The sequence below is a fragment of the Mastigoproctus giganteus genome, chromosome 6 (assembly GCF_048544385.1).
Source record: "Mastigoproctus giganteus isolate SK-2022 chromosome 6, ASM4854438v1, whole genome shotgun sequence".
NCBI classification, from domain to species: Eukaryota; Metazoa; Arthropoda; class Arachnida; order Uropygi; family Thelyphonidae; genus Mastigoproctus; species Mastigoproctus giganteus.
The window spans coordinates 212488163-212509707 of NC_143580.1; the positions used below are offsets into that span (position 1 = coordinate 212488163).

Here is a 21545-nt window from a genome sequence, read left to right on the forward strand (position 1 = left end):
ACGTAGTAGAGAATGGGTATCAACAGCTGGAAACGAACTGCTTATTGTATGTACAAAGTCAACAGCTGGAAACGGAGAACTACTTATTGTATTTACAAAGTGAAAATGTCATTTAACTAACTTTCAGTGTTAGAAAGTGGCATTACATTTACGAATAGTTGTTGTTTATTAAAACCGAACTTCAAATTCTTCCATCAGCATTTTTTCATATTTTTTCCATCAGTATTCTACTCATAACACTTATTCTTCAAGATGAAAGAAAGCAGTTTGACTAGAGACAAACTAATATCGCAAGAGAGATCAAACGATTATCATTCCAAAAGCTTCTAAAGTAATTCTATCTATAGAAAAAACACCTTAGTAGCTAATGCAAGTTTTTTTTCACAATATAAATAGGATCCATTTAGATATTTCTTAGAAATTCGATCAGTGCGAGATAGTTTATTCTCCCCAGGCTATAGCGCTTATAATGTTTAGTGTTGTAAAATAAATACAAATATTGCATTTTCACGCAAGCGAGGTTATTTCCAATATGAACGATAATGTTTGCAGAAATCGCGAACGCGAACCACCTGCTATTAGCTCCTGCGGGACTTGGTTATGCAACGGCTTCTATAGCAACCATCTGGCGATTATTTTTAAAAGAGCCTTGCACCGAACTTCCTATGAATGATCAGGTGTGTTCTAAAGAAACAATTTCTTCACCTTTTGTGCACACTTACACAGAAAGAAGCATAAGACCAAGGAAAGAACTGAACTTGTTTTAAACACGATAACTTAAATCAACTTTTACCAATTTCAAGAAGCGCAAAATTGCGTGACTCTATCCAATTTATCTTATATTCTGGATACAGACCGATGGAGGATAATGATCTTTCTACTGGCACATAATGATGAAGTGCACGCAATCTCTGAAGGGTTCTCTTACCAGACATTCAACCTGGGGATGTAATGAGAAATGGCATTGTTCTTCTGAGTGAAGTTTAAGCAATCGTTTTAAGGTCCGCTTAATAACTGGATTTTATTAGCATTATTAGTAATGTTAGTAAACAATATGACTTCATAATTACCTCCTAACAGAATCTGAACTTTGATAAAATATAAAAGTTAAAAAAACACTAGAAATAGCACGATGTGTCCGTCACTTAATGCGCATGCCGTTATGCTTGATTTAGGGTTAGAAGAGTCTGTACAGACGAGTCGCAGACCGCATTATCTACGGTTCATTTTCTTGTCTATCCAGTTTGCCAAGTTGGAAAACTGTCAACACTCCTAATGGCCTTGTTTATCCGTGTACATGAAGGTAAGCTACGTCTACAGATGTCCTAATCCGAAAGATATTTTGGATTTTTGAATGGATTATTATTCTGAGAACTGCTACAATTTGAAAACATGCGAACAAATTCATAACTAAAGGGATAACTGAAAGTTACTCTACTTTTTGAATTGCCTCTGAATTGCCTCTAATTTTGAATTGCCTCTTTTTGAATTGCAAAGCTTTCTTTACTAGGGTAATAGGATAACTATGATAAGAATACATACCTTCTTTATACAAGCGTATTGTGAATGGCTTGTTTGCCTTTCTTTTCGGAATTTTCTAGGCATCAAAATGCATATTTTCTCCTTTGAAGCAGTAAATAAACTCTCTTCAAAACTGAAGATTTAATAGAATTTAGTGCACTTTTCTAGAATGATTCAAGTACACAGATTACATCACAATCGGTCACATCATATAATATTACGGTTTCTGTCTTTCTTTCTTTTTTTTCGCTCAATAACCGATTGCTGGTGAACTTTCAGAGGACGATCACCCGTTAATATCCTGAATATAAATCAGTGATTTATCTGCTATTCTTTATTTTCTAAGAACTTATTATTTGGCGCCTGTTTGCTAACTGATATTAGCGTGCACAAGTATCTCACTTAATATATTAATATCATAATGGCTAAATTATGCAAGGACGTACACATTTTCCTGCATCTACAAAAAAAGAAAAAAAGGAAAACAAACTCTCATCAATCCCACTTTTTTCCCATCTCAAAATGTGACTATCCAGTTCCGCATTGAACTTTACTAAACTTTCCACCTTGAACACCGCTGCAGGCAATTTATTTCAGAGATCTATAATACTCTGCCAGAATGAAAACTTCATGAGATCCAGCCTTCTGTTACTCACTAAAGTTTTATATTTGTGAAAATATATTTCTATTGTTCATTTTACAATACTTTTCATTTATAATATCCTTCTTTGAACCCTTTCAGGAACCTCCATATCTTTCTTCAAGTGTGGTTTCCAGACGTGAACACAATACATGATATTCTAAATATGGTCTTACCATTGTCTTTTATAAAGGGACAGCGACATTCAAAGAGAGGACACCGAGTGTCTTGCTTTCCGCCTGTTTACACTGTATGGTAAACTATATATCTCATTGTACCATAATCCCTAAGTCTTTTTCGTTCTAAACCACTTTTAACTCATTTCAACTAACTTACTAACCACTTTTAACTCCTTTCAACTAACTCCTGTATTTTAGGTTTCCCAAGCCTTTAGATTTAGAAGCATTAAACTTCAGTTGCCATTTTGAAAACTACTCGTACAACCGATCTAAGTCATTTTAAAGAAAAATAGCCACCTTTCGTAACTTTAAATTATCAACAAACTTTGACAACTTCTCCTTCACTCCGTCACCAATGTCATTAAGGAAGTTGAAAACAGAAGCGGCCTCAATACTAGTCCCTGAAGGACTCCACTCGTTACACTAGTCCACCCTGAGGAACGTCCATTTATGGCTATTCTCTGCCTCCTATCTTTTAGTCAGCCTAATGTGATCCTATTCCTAATCCAACCAAGGATCGTACCAGTACTCCCAATTTTCTCAACTTTATATAACAGCCTTTCACGGGAAACCGCATCAAAGATTTACTGAAATTAAGGTAATTAATGTCAGAGGCATTTCTTCGATCCAACAGTTTTATGATATCGTTATAATAAGATTGGTCAAACAAGAATTCCACTTCACGATCCCCATGTTGTGATCCATTATCTTAGAGAGATAGACCTGTATCGTATCCTTAACTATAGACTCCATAATTTTTCCCGAAATAAAACTCACTGGTGTGTAGTTGCCCATCAAGTCGTTCGTAGATTTGAGGGGCGTTAGCGCTTTTCCAGTCCAGTAGAGGGTCGTCTGGCAAACTAATTATGATCTCATTAACACCAGGAACCCACAACGAATAGCGTCCAGAGAGATTTCTGCTGTCAAGAAAAAAAGGAGAGGGCTTTTTTCAAGGGGAGACAATAATGGATTGAAGTGTTTCTTGGACTACGTTGACTGAAGACGCATCTATAAGCTGTTGAATACGAGGTCAGTATGGAAAGTATTCAAGGGGTTTTATTCTAGAAGATACCAATGCATTTGATCTAGTGAAAAAGATTTGAAAAATGCAAATGGAAGACCAGATAGGCTAAGAATTTAATCGAGCAAAAGAAAGTAAAAAAAAAAAGCATGGGACGTTTATCGCCAGACACTAATTTACATGAGTATTATAAGCGTATATGTAACAAAACTACTTATTGGGCTGAGTACAAGAAATCACTAGCAAATAGAGCTAAAATGGAGATAAAGAGTTCTTTCTTACGTGAATACAAAAACAGAAGAGAGTGAGTCAGATAGGCCCATTACTTGATCGAAGTTCATAACGACCAGCACAAGTGGCAGGCGAGTTGAATAGGGACTTTACAACTGAAAGACCAATCGAGTATTGATTGATCAGTGACAAGGAGTCACTAAACAGCAGTAAGTGATATGTCAATTTCAGGGAAGGGTATACTTGAGGGAAACTACTAAAGCTGAGTCAAGGTAAGGCTTCAGGAGTGGATGGTGTAGATCCTGTTACAAAAAAAAGAGGTGCATCATTACACTGCGCGACGAAAGGAATTGCGAAAGATATGATGAGCAACTATAGACCAATGAGTTTTGGAAGAACTTTATGAGATCCTGGAGGTTGAATCTTATGAAGTTTACTTTCGGGCAGCGTGCTGTAGATTATTAGAATGAATAGCCCAGGGTATTCAGGTTGACAGTTTGGTAAAGTTCAAATGGGAATTGGAGGGGAAAAAACTGTCATATTATAGCTATCCGAGCATACTCATCTTCATCTGCCCATGTGTGCCCTCGTGGACAGCATAGTTGGTATAATCACGGTCCTACCTCCTTCCTCCCCATTCCGGGTGGAAAAGACATGAGTTCGAATCGCATCAATGACGAAAGGAATTTTATTGGTTTTTTTTTTCTCAATTTGATTGAGTTAGTCGGTCTCAGATGAGGGTAGCATGTTTTTTATCCCGAAAACTCGCAAATCGACCACAGAACGCACGCACCTTTTACAGACATATTATGCGACGCAATATGGCCTAATTTCTGATGCGCCTAAAACTCTATAATTACAACTTCCCATGTGTAATACGAGCATGTCCACAAATTGTGGACATATTCGTATTTATTCTCTGGTCGACATGCTTCTTTTGTTGGACGAAGAACTCAGGTTTCCGGGGGTGAAAATCCTTGCTATCCACGCCTGAGATGGAAAAACTCAGCCACAGAGTGAAAAAGACGCACACAGTTGCTCGCGTCATTGAGGGGATTCGCAGACCATGCACATCGGATGGAAAAGGCCATCCGGTGTGCGTGGACGGCGATTTTAGCCACTGTGCTACTCACGCGAACGAAAGCGGAATTGGATAGGCGAATGGGAAGGTATGAGTGAAAGAATTTTTTTAGCAGATGCAGAAAAAAACTACCGCTTTCTTGCATCACTTTGCCATTATAATACTAACATTATCCCTTTGGTATAATGTTAGTATTATAAGGCACTCACATTCAGCCTTTTCCTATAACAGGATGTGTATAGTCTACTTACTACGTTACAGAGCAATAAAAAGTACTGAAGCCTATAACAACTACAAGGTGATGTGTAATAGAGCCACAGAAAAGGTTCGACAGGCAAAGGCAGTTTATGAGAAATCACTAGCAAACAGAGCAAAGAGGGGGGATAAAGAATTCTTCACATATATAAATGCCAAGAAGAGCAGGACAAACCAGATCGGACCTTTACGTAAGGGAAAGGGGATAGTAATAAATACACCAGCTGCCGTTGCAGATGAACTCAACAGTTATTTTGCATCGATATTTACAAATGAAAAGCCTTTTGTGGCAATGGGAAATTGTGGGAGCGAAGTTAAAAAATATGTAATTAATGATATTGAAATTTCGCAAGATTATTTAATGAAAAAACTTTCAAGCCTACAGACTAGTAAGGCTCCTGGAGTTGATGGAATATACCCTATAATCTTGAGAGAGGCGGCAAGCGAGTGCATTGAACCACTGAGGCTGGTTATGCGAGCATCACTAGACTCTGGGGAGATTCCCTTGGATTGGAAAAGTGCAAATGTATCTCCCATACATAAGGGTGGCTCTAAAAGTGAAGTGGGAAATTATCGACCTGTCAGTCTGACTTCAGTAGTAGGGAAAATCATGGAGGCATTGATCAAGGGTGGAATTCAGGATCATTTGGATCGAATTGAAATTCTCAAGGATACTCAGCATGGTTTTGTAAAGGGAAAATCATGTTTAACAAATCTGGTTCGCTATTTCGAAAGGGTCACTCACGAGCTGGATTTAGGGAATAATTTCGACATTGTTTATTTAGATTTCAGCAAAGCTTTTGACTCAGTCCCACATGAGCGGTTGCTTTATAAGCTGGAACAGGTTGGAATCACTGGGAAAATCCTTAGATGGATAGAAGGATGGCTTCAGGGCAGGAGGCAGAGGGTTGTGATAAATGGCTATTCCTCAGATTGGGTTGATGTAAGAAGTGGGGTTCCCCAAGGATCAGTATTAGGACCACTGTTGTTTTTAATTTTCATAAACGACATTGATGAAGGGATAGAGGGCGTGATGTCTAAATTTGCAGATGATGTTAAAATTGGTAGAGTAGTTAATGATCACTGTCAAGCTGAGCTTCTTCAGAGAGACCTAGATAGACTTCAAGAATGGTCAGAAAAATGGCAGCTGTGCTTTAATCCAACAAAGTGTAAGGTATTACACCTGGGAAACAGTAATCCCAAAATAACTTATTCACTTGGTGGAGTTCAACTAAACCCAGTACTGGAGGAAAGGGACTTGGGTGTTACGATACGGTCAGACATGAAATTCTCTGAGCATTGTAAACAGGTTGCAAGGAAGGCCCATGGTGTCCTATCGATGATCTATCGAACTTTTGCAAGTAGAGATAGGGACGTGATAATCCCATTATATAAGGCCTATGTTAGACCACACTTGGAATACTGTGTTCAAGTATGGAGACCGCACCTAAAGAAAGACATCGAGCTTCTTGAAAGGGTGCAAAGAAGGGTAACTCGCCTGGTGAGATCGGCAAAAGGGCGTCCTTATGAAGAAAGACTTCGAATATGTGGGTTGCAGAGTTTGGAAACTAGACACCTTAGAGGAGATTTGATTGAGGTGTTTAAGGCTCTGAGAGGCATCAGTAAAATGAATGAGGACAAAATTTTCAAGATTATAAATGATGCTAGAACTAGGGGACATAAATTCAAGTTACGCGGGGAAATGTTTAGATTGGACTGCAGGAAGTTTTATTTTAGCCAGCGAGTTATAAATTACTGGAATAAGTTGCCTTCATGGGTGGTAGAGGCCGACAGTTTGGGGAAATTCAAAGGTCATCTGGATAATACCTTCGAGTGAGGGAAGCGCATATGATGATAGGATTAATTTCCTTTTTATTTAATTTTTAATTTCATTTTATTATTTTTATTTATTTATTAATTATTATTATTTATTTATTTATTTAATTTTTGTTTTTATCATTGTTTTGTTCGGATTTTTTTTTTTTTTTTTTTTTTGGCTGGTGCAGCATAAGCCATAGGCTTTCTTGCACCATACGGCCGTTACTAATACTAATACTAATACTAATACTTTCACTGGCTTCACATCTTCGGTCTTCTTCAGAAGTTTTTTTCAAGACTCTTCTCCGAGATCGCTAAATATCATTTAATTTACTGTCTTCTTGTCATTGTTGTCTCATAGTTCGAATGGCATTTCAACTTTAAAGCTCGTTGCTAATTATCTATTCAACTCCTACACCATTTCTGTTGAGGTTCCTTCGACTTTTACACTTTGATCAAGTAAGGGACCTATCTGATTCATTTTCTTCCTTCTTGTATTAACGTACAAAAAAACTCCTTATCTCAAATTTAGTTCTCTCTTTGCTAGTGATTTCTCGTATTCAACTTTCGCCTGTTTTACCTCAGTGGTTTTTCTAGTATAATACTCATATAAATCAGTGACTCAAAGTAGTCTATAACTGTCCCATATTTTTTCTTAATCTCTCTTATTATCTACTTTGGCATCTTTCCTTTGTGAATTTCTGCACTTGAACAAATGCAATTGTGGCTTCCAGGATAAATCCCTCGAATACTTTCCATAATGAGCGTCCAACAGCGTGTAGCTGTTTCTCTAGTTAACAGGGACTAAGAAATACCTACTGCATCAAAAAACTAATGTTTCTCTGCGGATATTTGTATTCAGATGAAGAACACATCTACCATATTTACTGGCAATCCGCAGAGCACACGAATTTGCAGTCAACTCTAATCAATTTTCAATTGCAATATGGTTTCTATAATAGATAAACGAGACCAGAATCGACAAAAATGGTATGGAATGATAACTCTTTAATGTATGTATTTTGTGATTTGAATGATTAAAAATAAAAACTTTTAAATTAATAAAAGAAAATATAATAAAATTATGTAAATAATAAAAACGTACAGGGAAACAAACAAAAAACGTCTGTTTTGCTTGTATTATAGCCCTATAGCAAATTAAAAATATATTTAAATATTTCTTCAACTGGTAGATAAACAATTTTAATGAGTAAAAAATTATTTTATATAGCCATACGAATCCATTAAATTATTACACAGGTGTATCTTTCTTTTTGCTAGGAGTGATGTCGGATTAAACGGAACTTGGATTAACGAGAATCTACTACACAATACATTATCAAAAGAAAAAACTTATTACACAAGACATTATTTTAGTTAGAATACTGTAAACTTGAAAGGAAAATTACAATCAAATTTAACTACTGTATCATCATTCAGTCAGTATCTTCGAACAGGTAAGTTCCCCCATTAGGAATAATGCTCTGGGCATTCAAACGTGGTGCAGGGTATTACTAAATAAAATATTCTTCTGATATCAATAACACATCTTCACGCACACAATGGTACTATATATATAAAATGGTGTATTGAATAGGAAGTTTCTTTCAAAAGTTGCAATTGATGAAACAGCCTTTTACGTACTTGATGAGACGTTTGCCTACCCCTGCGACTATAGCTTTCCCGCAAACAAACTATTCTTGCAGAGAAGCTTCAATTTGAAAGCTTTTCCATACAAGTGCCGCAGGTTTGTGTTTATCATCCGTTGTCAGGATTTTACGTACAAGGGGGAAATGACAGTGCGAGATATGGCGTGACATTAATCACATTGGATCTCTGAGCACTTGGACCGTGTCAAGAAAGTGAAATTCAGCCAAACCCATAAAGTAGACACACCGAAAGCTTACAGTTGCCTGGATGCAGAAAAGACGAGATGACGTCACTAGAGTAAATCGATGGTAGAAACGGCAAAACAGCACGGCAGATTGCGAGATCTTCAGTTGTCAGCATTGTGTTTCCGTTGCTATGATATGCCTTTCAGTGTATAAGGATGAAAACTGGGAATCGAATAAATTAAAAATACCTAACAGCACTGAATACAGTTTAAAATAGCGAAAACTAAAACTAGTCTTCTTAGTGGCTTATTCTAATTAAAAATACTCATTAAACACCAAATATCACTGAGAGAAATAATAATTTAATTGATTCTTTAAATTTTAAATATTTTAAATTCGCGATCCACCGTGGAGACGCAATTTCTACCAAATTTCATGAAACAGATTTCATAACTCAGTACTTTACAAATGTCGTTCGTAAATATCATGACGGAAGGAATGTTTTACAGGTGCTATATATATTGCATTCTCTGTCTGTCTCTCTGTCTCTCTCTCTCTGAAAAATTCCAGCGTTATTTCATTTAACAGGAAGTAACTATAGCAGATGAACTAACTCTCAACTGCACTGAAATTCAGAAATTCAAGAATTTATGAGGTCTTTGACTTTTTCATTGATTTATGTAAAAAGTAGAATCTAGAGAGATTTTTATCACTACACAATTATAGAATAATCGCTTTGAATCACATATAGAGTTACACATCTATTGATAAGAAACTAATGACTCGCAAGCTAGCTAGAGAAATAGATGGAGAGAGAGAGAGAGAGAGAGAGAGAGAGAGAGAGAGAGAGAGAGAGAGAGAGAGAGAGAGAGAGAGAGAGAGAGAGAGAGTTGTGTGCAGCTATGCGATTTTCCATTCTATTCAGCATCAATGCATGACTGCAAAATATATCAACCGAATACGTGTAGCCATTCTCTTAAGGAATTTGTTTTATTGCAATCGAAGCAAAAAAGTGAAAAGTGGGTGTGTATGATGTTTTCGCATTCCATAATCTCCATGTTTTTGAGCTCCATGCATATTTTAGCTATGGTTCATTTGAGCGTTCTAGCACCTATTATTGTGAGTGAGAGAATGTATAAACTTGCGCGCGCACTTGCTCGCGCTGAACATTCTGACGTAAATTCGTGAAATCAGCGTCGTCTGTCGCGCCAAGAAGGCGAACTCTTGAAATGATGTGTTCGAGTGTTCTTTAGATGCTCTGCGAAGAACAGTTGTAACAAGGCGTTTATGGAGAATTGGTAGCGATGGCAACAGCATGGAAATCCGTCTTGAAGATGATGCTCTTTGCTCTCTCGGCTCACTGTGGTAAGTTTCGAAACCGCTTTAACATCCGGGTTAATAAGCTTCCTTTTCTAAAACAAATTTATGTTTTCATAAAAATAAAAATAAATTTAGTCACTGACGAAATGAATCGATCGCAACCTCCGCTTCACAGCTTGCGTTGGTATTTTGCGTGCTATAAAAAGATAAATGTTTCCTGCAGAATAGTGGGTTGGGAGAGATACAAAAATCGAAAATAAATTTCCTCCGGTCACTCTTGAAAGTACTATAATATGCGAAGTTATATATTATTAATGATATATATATATATTGCAAATGGAAAAGTACATTTATTACTTTTACTGCTTTGTTTGTTTAAAGAACATTTCTTATTTCTTTAATTCTCTTTCATTTGAAAGTGTAGATATGCATCTTTAGAAAAAAATAAAGCACAGAATTAAAAAATAAGTTAAAACAAAATTAAGCTTCGAATTGATATTCACTTATGAATCTTTATGACTTTTCTACCATGAAAATTAATATGGGATATTTATTTTCTAAAAAATGTCTGACATTTATGATGAATTCTAGAAAGAAAGAGTTCGTGTATAAATGGAAGACTTTTCATGTAAATATTATTTCTTAGCATGTTTATACTTTTATAATTTCAATTACTGACATTATAATATTTTGAAATTTTACGCAGTTTGAAATATTGAATAAAATTGTTTTATTATAAAATTATCACTGAATATCTTTTTTTTTCTTATAAATCAGAATATAATTAGTTTTCCCTTATTCGAAAGTTCCCTTGGCAGTAAACTGGTTTTCCAATTTTTAATCATTCACACAAAGATAAAAAATCGATTCAGGAAACGTACTTATTTTATATGAATATTTAATTCGGTTTTCTTTTTTCAAGGTTTTAGAGCTAATTTTAGAATCAGTAGTTACACTTTAGAATTAGTATTGATGACACTATATTAAAAAAAGCTTGGCTGATAACGACCACTGGGAAAGTTAAAATGCATCAGTTATGGCTCCTTAAGAACTGGAGTATAAAATGAACAGATGTTTTTTTTTTTTTTTGTTTTTTTTGGTGGATATATCTTTTGTTAAAATCAGAGATTTAACTTTAATTTTTCAATGTTCATTTAGCATATTTATTTCAGCAATTAGAATTGTTTTTAAATTCTGGGTAATATCTTAAAACTTGGTTTGCTATTTCTGAACATTTCTTATCTTTCAGTTCTAGTTTATATTTCACGATGATTTGCAATTTTAATAGCTAGACCACTGAAAGATGTTTAAATGAAATATTACAATTCTCTCAATCCTCATCTTATTTTATATAAAATTTGACATCTTTTAATTCCAATTTTTTTAAAATTTTCTATTTCGGCCCTATCTACTTGTGCATTACATCCTTCTTTCTTTTTTCTCTCTCCTCCTTTTCCCATCTCTTCCTTTTCTCCTTTCTTAATCTTTCACTTATTTGCATGTCTTCCTTATACAACTCTTTCTCTCTCCTTTTTATATCTTTCTCGTCATCCCCTTCCTTCTCACTTGCTTTCATAAACAGCTGAATCCATCCATTTTCCTCCTCTCGAGAAGTAACTGGCTTTTTCACGGTATTGCTGACTATCGAAAAGATCAGCAATAAATAAATAATGCAAGGTAGTAGTGTAAAAGGGCATTAAAATACATCTATGTATTCCGAGATTCAGAGATAGCTCCGTTATTGGGTAAAACATTTTATTAAAAATTTGTGAAATAAAAAAGGTGTATAAAATATTGTTGCATCCATTTAACAATACAAAATCCGAAAAGATTATGTTTGTGCAGTTGAGCTGCTATGAGGGAGAGTGTTAACTCCGTGCGGATGGATTTAACGCTCTCTTTCATGGAAACTCAGTAGTGTATAGGAAGAAAAACAGCAGGAGAGTAACACCGTTCTCCCACATTTTTCACTTAACTCGTGGGGGGGGGGGAAGAGTGAGTATTCCCATGAAGTGGTACAACACGTTTCAGATGTTCAAACGTTTTAACTCAGTAAAATCGGTAAAATCAGCAATCTTTGTTTATATGTTCATTATAAATATGAAAGTCCTATAAAATAATTAATACAGAAATTTTCGTCTTTCATTAAAGTTCCCTATTTTAAAACCTGAACAAAGCTACAATATAAAGGAAAGCTATCGATAACAACGGGAATGAATACCAGAGTATGACAGAAATGTTCCATATCAAGATGAATAAAAGGACTGTAAAGAAATGTCTACACAAATAATTTCTTCTATAGGAATTACTTCCTTATAATCTCGTCCTGTAATGGCTGCAATTTCAGATGTGTCATTTGAATCGGTGCCTCATCCGCCCTGTTCATAGATTTGGCTTCTACTGAATTTCATCTACTGTATTCCCAAATCTAAACAAATACAGTACTTAATACTGTATTTCTTGCAGTTGTATAGAAATTAATTAAATTTCTTGTATTTATCTTAGAATTTAACGTTTATTTTATACTCTGGTCATCACTTGCATTAAGTAGATATACAATATCTTGCCTTTATTTTAATAGTTTAGTTTGATAAAGAGGGTCTCAAAAATGAAGCTTTTCTCGGGTTGTAAAATAAAAGGCTTATTGTGAAATTTGGATTGTTTATCCGCTAGAAAAACAGTATAAAAATATAACTGAGAGGCTTAGCTCATCTTTTTATAACTACAGACCTCGATATGGGATGAACAAAGAGGAATTTGTCAATAGTTAACTTGTCAACTAATGAAATTAAGATATTCAGTTTGTCACATTCAGCTCTTTAGTAGAAGGATGTTAATGATTCAGTTTATACTGTGATTATTCTCAAAGAATAGAGGAGAGTACAATTTCCGTTACATAATATTCTTCCAAAGACTGCTAGTTTATATCTTTTAAAAATATATTTTTAAAAGATATAAATTTTTATATCTTAAAATTTTAAAAGATATATAATTTTTTTAAATATATTTTTAAAAGATATAAATTTTTTTAAATATATTTTTAAAAGATATAAATTTTTATATCTTAAAATTTTAAAAGATATATAATTTTTTTAAATATATTTTTAAAAGATATAAATTTTTATATCTTAAAAATTTTAAAAGATATGTAATTTTTTAAAATATATTTTTAAAAGATATAAGCAGGTTTAAAAGTATTTCAAATATGTATATTGGCCAATATATAAATTTGGGTAGCCAAATAATTATAATCCTGAAAAATTACAACTTTTCAAAATAGAAGTAGACTCATTATGTTCCATCCATCAGGCATAAAGTTATACATATATAATTCTGTATTCCTCCAATTATATACTTAATACATATATATAATATTTTTATTGAAGAAAGATAAACACCCTGTAACTTAAGAAATCGCAGGGTGTTTATACAAAAAAGGGTGTTTAATGTTAAATACAAACACTCTGTGATTTAAGAAATTACAGGGTATCTTCTTATTCTTTAATTTTTATTTTTTGTTGGAAATATATTTAATATTATATAAAATTACATACTAATATTTAAACTAAAAAATGTTGATAAGGGTTAAAAGGTTCCTTAACGAGTTATGCTGATGTAAAGTATTGGAAGATTAATAAATCTTACACTTTATTACTTTTACATAATTTTTTATTAAATGTTCCTCCTACTTTTTTTTTTTTTTTTGACATTTTCACAATAGTGCGATAAGGTTAGAAATCCAGTGGGAAAACTCAAAGCGCTTCCTGCCTGGAGTTTTTTCTACTACATCACTAATGTAGCAGAATGGTGTATAATGAGTGAGTTCGTTATTTTGTATTAATGACGTCAATAGCGTCTTAGATTGGAGTTTTTGAGAGGTGATGCGAAATTTTGAATCTCATTTTCGTGTATGCTTTATTTGTTACTTGCTGAACGTGGATGACAAAAGAGTAGTTAAATACAAAGGTTGGAAACTGAGTTTTCGATTGGTATGATTTAGTTCTCACTGTTATAGTGAAATAAGATTATACTTTTTGTTGGGTCTCTGACAGAAACTATCTTGCATTTGTCAATATTTAGTAAAAAAATAACGTATGCAATTTATTTGATTATTGCAGGACATAAATAATTTATGTCGTCTGGATAGAATAAAGCTATCGCTCCCTGGGGCAATGGAACAAGGACCAAATCGTTCACAAGAACATTAAATAATATCGGCCCCAAAGATGAACGCTGTGGCATGCCAGCAGGAAATGTGATCTATCCAGATATTGTTACCTTGATAAATTACTTGCTATAGTCTGCACAAGATGTAAAGGCCTTCGTGGATTATACAGTGGATAGTGTCGGAGTGAAAATTGGCTTTCCATCTAGGGTGGTTTCCGCTGCCCCGGATGGGAAATCTATTTTCACTCTGCAGCCGAGTTCATTGGTGTAAAGTTATGTGTTTCATGGTTTTCACCAGAAAAGGAGTTTTTCGTTCAGCAAGAGAAAAACTGATTGCAGAAATCGTCGAGAAAAATCCACGCTATTAATCCCTACCCTGCGGCCACAGGGTAGGGTTCATGAACTCAGCTTCGATTAATCTTCTATTCTTAAGCAAGATCAAATTCACTTCCTTAGATACCTGTTTCACAAAGAGAAGGAACGTCTCGCCCCAGAATCCACTGCTTCAGCCAATATATATCAATCATGATTTATAGTTAACATTCTCATTTTACCTTCAGGAAACTCCACGTTAACAATCTTGTCAGTCATTAATTATGTTATCGCTGCTCAGAGATGAAGGGGCACGGATGAGTGTTCATCGATAAGTAGCCGCACTATAGATAACACTTAGCAACTAGAAAGGTTACAAAAATCACCAAGAGGAAACGATGCGCGTGCACTTTTCTTTTAATTTAAACTTCAAATGAATCGGATGTAATAGGACGAAAAGTTTGGACAAAAATATTTAAAAAACTTTGTACATCAACTGAGTTTTCTAAATTAATGCATTCCAACTATTTTAGCAAATCAACAAGCAAAAAAATTCATTCGAGTACATCCATAATAATAATAATGATAATTATTTCATGATGCTTAATCTTAAACGGCAAGAGTGCAAGAAAATTCTTGGTTTCGCTTTGGGAATACTTTCTTAACTTGGTTACAATAAGATACTATAACACCAACAGATGCTTCTCTCTCTCACCCTTACAGGACTAGACAAACCAAGCATAATAAGAACAATTTCCATTTTTGTCAGAATTCCGTGATCCAACTGTATTTATATTCTTTTGATTCCGATGTAGCTCACGTTGTAAAACCTCGGCATTGCTCCAAATGATATCTTAACTTAATGTTGATGTAAAGTTACTTTAATGTATAATTTTTTATAGTGATGAACATTTAATTATTTTATGCACATCTATTTCCATAATCTGATTCGATATCCACTCAAAATAGTTTCAGAGTCCATAGCAATGATTTTGCCCATCACTCTTCTAGGGATTCCTTGGATTTTTCCGAGGATTTCCTACCAAACAGAAAAATCGGTGGAAGAACAGATCTATACCCGCACATTGAAGGAGAAATGGATACAAATTCCTATTGACTGCTAGGAGGGGATAGCAGGAGCTGATTAAAAGGGTTCCAAGACAGATCAATGCTGTTATTAGGGTGGGGTAATATTTTATTAATTTCTTCATCGAAACTCGTGTTTATCCAAACGTGATACTGCCCGAATACTTTTAGTAATGTAGAACAGATTTTCAGCGTTTTCATCCCCTCCCTTTTTACAATACACATCATTTGATCCAGTGTTTCTTTATCGTGCTATCAATATTATCATTCACAGTGAAATACAGAAAGATTTCGGCAAAGAAAACCTAGTTTGAAGTTTAATAAACAATTAAAACTTGAATTCTTTTACTGATTTCCTATTATTGCTGCAATAATTTCCTGTTTTCTAACTGTAGGCTGACGATGACCAGTTATGGTTCGTACACTTCCTTCGCACACTGATGAAGTAACCCGCATTATGACTTTCACCACCTCTTCTCTATTCCGTGTTCTTTACACAAAATAAAACTAAATATAGAGAACTGAACTTTTTGCCATTGGCCTAAGTTTAAGGGCATATTTTGCAAACCGAAACAAAAATAAATGTTAGTCCACTAGTCATTCATGCGTGTTATAAAATGGTTCCACTTCAATTACGACATTTCTTGGCACTCTGCTGTAAGAACCAGCTACTCACTTCTCCAGTATTAATAAGTTTGCTTCCCTCGGAAGGAGATTCTACTATAACCAGTATTTGGTAATTATCAGGCCTTGGAGCATTTTAGACTCTAAACATCTCAACTGGAAAGATAAACTTAAACGCAGTCTGCATGGTTCGGTATTAGATAATTTAAGGTTTTCCTAATGAAGCTTGGTATGCTCTTTTGAAATTGCGATAACCTCCAGAAGCAGTCAATTTAGTTTTGAATAAAAACTCCTCTCACGTAAATACAGAATTCGTCGGAGAGTTTAGTCCGCTACCTGCAGGGAATATTACTTCAGCATCAGCACAGAAACGCGGCTCATAACGCTGATGAGGAATGATTACTTGGCCGACTTAATTAGTTCCCTAACGGTGAAGAAAGGGCAGGGAAGTTCTATTATTTTTAGTTGATCATTTCAGACAGACTATGCCATCCAAGGTCATTGAAGGTGGAGATAAAAGGGAAGAGGATAGCTGCAATGTCAATAACTATGATGGCCGGAAAATATCGATCAATCTAACATTAACGTCGCTTTTACTAATGCCCAGAAAACAGCGAGAAATGTGGGACTGATGTCTAATTTTAGAAGTTTGTTCCCATTAACTGCGCTACAAATTTCAATCAAAGCGTGCCTCATTAGTAGTTTTATAGCAAACACAGCGGTAAAATGAAGGTGTATAAATAGCACACGATCGTTAGAACAGTTCGGTTAAGTATGTGAATCTCCAAAGAAACTAAGGCTACGAGGCGTCAGTATACTGTGTCTGTAACTGCGTGTATCCTTCGGTCGACTTGCTGTTTGCTGTACCAAAAGCCCAAGTTTCCGGGAGAGAGGTTATAAAAAACAACATGCAACCTTCGTCATCGACGAGATTTGAATTCAGGCTTTTCCGCTGGGTATGGGTGATTATAACCACTGTGCTAACTGCGAGGGCGCCAAATCAGTTTACTATGTTTAAGAAACCATAATCGTTTTACAATAACAATAACGTTCAATCCATGTATTTCATAATAATGCCCTTTATTGTACTTTTGCAGAAGTGCAACCTTTCTCCCTAACGGCGGTATACCTGGGATAAACAAAGGTACAAGCAGAAGAAAGATACCTCAACTGAGCCCATTAACAACAAAGAAATAAAGGAACATACTGTTACGATATTATTATAGTGGAGAGAAATTCCAAAGGTAGTTGAAGGTCATTCGTTTGCTCTCTCTCTCTCATCTGTATACTTTTCACTCACATAATTCGTAATACTGACTGTCTACTAAGTAGTGCTTTTCTGAAACCAACAGTTCATTGATGAAAAGGGGTGGTATTGTATCGTGAATGCGTCGCCGAATGGTATTTGTTAAATAAACAAGCTGTAGTGCAAACTGTGATAGTTTGTAATAATGGTAGAATTACATATAATAATTATATATAATAATGGTAGAATTACTGTATTTTGTGGTTATCAAAGAATCGTATTTAATACAGACATTATACAATTAGTAATGCCCAGGTATACGGCCATTATGGAAAAAAGGTACTTGTACACAAGTGCAATAAAGAGCATCATTATTTTCAAATACATGAATCGAATGTCATCGTCATTGTAATATGATTAGGATTTCTTAAACATAGCAAATCAGACTTGATAAAAATGCCCTGTCTTTGACAAAGAATAATAAGGCTTCGGGAAGGGACAAAATAGAAGTAAAGGCATTAAAGAAATTAGTAGAAGTTGATATAAATTTTGTCCTGAATACGTATAAAGTTGTTTAAAAGAAAGCGTCTTTCCTTTGATATGAAAAGAGGCTATTGTTAAAATTTTGTTGAAGAGCCCTGAGAAGGAAGGATAAGTTGGAGCTTGGTTCTTAACTGCAAATAGCTTTATTGTCTGTTCTAGGGAGAGTCTTTGAAAGAATGTTGCTTAACAGGATAAATGAGAAATATCAAGAGAATGCTTTGGAATCTCCCAGGAAGTATGGATACAGGAGAAGCGGATCAGATGAAAGAGCAATTGTTAAAATGGTGGCTTTGATTCAGTACTCTTTTGAAATTATACTTTGGTGTTTTTATTGACTTTCGGGGAGGGCATTTGAAGAGTTTTGGTGGGAGTTTCCTTAGTAAGTTAAGGAAAATGCAGGGTAATAGAGTAATGACAGACTACTTTAATAGCAGATATGTAAAGATAGTAACTAGTTTTACTGAAATAAAGAAGGAAGTAACACGAGGGGCCACATGGCTCCATCGTGGGACCGTACGCCTGGAATAAGTGATCGATAAGCTGCTTAAAGAACAAACTGATGGAGTTGAAATGACAGCCTACGCCGATGACTTGACGTTATTGGTGTTAAGAAACTCCAGGAAGCAGCTCGAAGAAAGGGCCAGGTGTGCCTTGAAGGCGGAAAAGCTTTGGGTGGAAAGACATAAGATGGTAGTCTCGATGAAGAAAACGAAGGTGATGTTGTTATTGAGTTTTAGGAGCATTAGCGACTAGACCCTCTAGCTCCGTATATACTGTGTGTAAATTTCATGTGATCTTACTAACTCAGACACGTTGTGAAAAAGGTCCATAAAACTTGTTCTCATCATCGACGGGACTCAAACCCAGGTGTTTCCTACCCGGTGTGGGGAGGACGCCGATTCTACCAACTGTGCTACACTACAACGGCAGAACTAAGATGATTTCACTAAAAGGGAGACTCAGTTGTGGACGAAATCCTACCATAAAGATCTTTGGAAGCCCAATTTCATATGTCCCCCAGGTCGGATACCTCGGTGTTGTACTAGATGAACAGTTAACATTTTTGCCCCACGCTAAGTCACTGAGAGAGAAGGTCAGGAATGTTTATGCAGAGATTTGTAAAATTGTGAGAGTAGAGTGGAGGGTAAATGGCACGCCCCTTGACTTATTCTACAAATGTTTATTCCTTCCGATAGTAATTTATACTTGTGAAATGTGGGGACATAAGGTAAATAATTTTATGGTCAGAAGAGTGCTAGTATCGGCAGAAAAATTTACCCTTCTTGGGTGACTCGGCCTACAGAACAGTCTCAAATGATGCTTTACAAGTTCTCTCTATAGAGAACCTATAGATTTGGTAGGCACAGAGAACATTGGAGTTTGTCACAAAGAACAATGTATTTTTAGAAATCTTGGACCTAAGGTCTTGTCTAGATATGGATCGAGTATATAGTAATAGTATTCGTATACTGCAAGGAAGTAGCCACAGGATTTTGCTGCACTGGCAAAAAAAAAAAAAATGGGGTGGGTTGTGTACGGGGACACAACCGCAATCGTTTAAGGCGTGAATCCGTCTTTGTGTTATTAGAGGAAAGGTAAGATGTCAATGAATAGTCTTGGTGAATAAGTGAAGTATAATTTTATTTATCAAAGCCCGACGATAGGAGAAGTAAGATACATATGGCATAGTATTTACATCGATGTTTCTTACAAAGGTTAAAGCTATACAAGTGTTGCCCAGAATAGTGGGCGTTGTAGAAATGTACTTCAAGTTGAACTTTTGAATTTTTCTTTCCAATGATATACGTCTCTTACATTTCTGTTCATATTTCATTTGCAATTTTTTCGACATTATGAAAATTTTCTTGAACTCAGCACACTTATCAGCTTATAACTTTAAAAATTTTATTTTATCGGTTATTACTGCTAAATAATATTGTAGATCCTGTTATTCTCTCCAAATTGACACCAATTTCAACGTCCTATCTCTTACACAGCCCAAACGCCGCGCGGCGTCGCCATTTTCAGTGTTCAGGCACAAGCGCTACCCACCCCTCACCGCTGCTGCACACCCCCAATACCCACCATTTTAGACACGGACATAAATCCTCTATCCAAAAAAAATTTAAATCATTAGATTATCATTTATAGTTTACGAGCTATAAGCGCGACAACTATTGCCATTTTTTTGGTCGCTAGAATTTTCGTAGGTAAAATGCAGCCATTATCAACCCACTGCAGGATGGAAGCCTCCTCAACAATTCATGCTGAGGGAAATGGACCATAATCTGCCACGCTGGTCCAGTGCGGGTTGGCAGATCGACCGTATTCAGCAGTCAGGGGCTTGAACTCCGGTCTACTCAAAGAGCGTGTGCTACTGCAATCTCTCTCCTGACCACTCGGCTACGGAGGCCTTATCGTAGAATTTTCGTAGAGATCCCCCCCCTATACCGGGCCGAATTTAAAGACGTTATTCACGTCAAAAAAACCAAGTAGATAAGAAAACACAAATTACATGCTTCCCTACTCACGTAGTAGAGTAGACATGAAAGTTGAAATAAAGAGGCTTTTAAAAACATTATCAATGAATTCATTTTTACAGATGGCAATGCTCTTTCACATGCAACTCAGTTGGCTGATGAATTCTTTCAAATTGAGCATATATATTTCGGATAGAGTGCCCTATTGGATTTATTTCTGGACCTGAATCCGACTGGGAATGTCTGGAATGTTTTTGGGAGAAGAAATGAAGCGCATTTATTCCCTCTCAGAACAATTCAACCAAGATTTGTCTTGTAGAGGAGAGTGGTTTATAACCACGAAGCTTTCATCAGCCTTGTAAACATAGATCATAATCTCATGATTATTATTCATAAAAATAGAGGAATATTTATTTTCAAAATCAATATAACTGAATCTTATAACGATACTCTTCCATAAAAGTTTTGATAGAATTCCATCAAGTTAGTATTTTTTTTTCTTGATTTTTTTTAGATTTCACTGTTGTGACTTAACTTTGAATACGATATGCATTTAAATACCAGACTACTACAACTGCAACTAGCATATAATCATATCATTGGCTTCAGTTGTATAATTTGGATTGGATTTTTGTTTAACCAGCTATTCAAAAAACTATATTTGTTCAAACATAAGATCTACATCTTATGTTTAGGGAGTGGAAAAAATAATGAAACATCTGATATGAAAGTAATAGTTTTTTGCAATGGCTATTTGACATATTTCTGAACACGCAATGATGCTTTTTGTTTCATACAGGTAGTATTGTGAAGGAAAGACGATAAAAGCTAATATTTATTTAGAGTTATCATAAAAAGGTACAAGAAGAAAATGATCGACTTGTCTGAATTCCAAAGTGGTCAAATTGTTAGTGCACGTTTAGCACGGGCATTAATTGACTAATTTGTTTAATGTATCCAAAGCAACTGTATCGAAAGTGATGTCTGCATTCACCAAGTATAGAAAAACAAAATTATAAACAAAATAATACACACTGAATATTAAGAATTTCCTAAATCGATGGAAATCAACAGAAATAAAAAAAAAAAGAAAATAATGATGAGAAGTTTTTAAGTTCAATGATGTTCGCTTAATCACACCATTACTGCAATTATTAGCTTTCCATTATTCAACAGTTTAGGTCAA

The 21545-nt window shown here is 35.2% G+C and overlaps 1 protein-coding gene across 1 annotated transcript in view; it reads left to right on the forward strand.

The window, feature by feature from the left end:
• The first annotated feature begins 9784 nt into the window (after positions 1-9784).
• Positions 9785-21545, forward strand: part of LOC150084931 (uncharacterized) — a 114062-nt gene continuing 102301 nt past the window's right edge. The window contains exon 1 of the mRNA XM_090376395.1: positions 9785-9946. Within this exon, the coding sequence (XP_090232521.1) occupies positions 9886-9946 (61 nt within the window). The 5' untranslated portion in view covers positions 9785-9885. The remainder of the gene's footprint in view (positions 9947-21545) is intronic.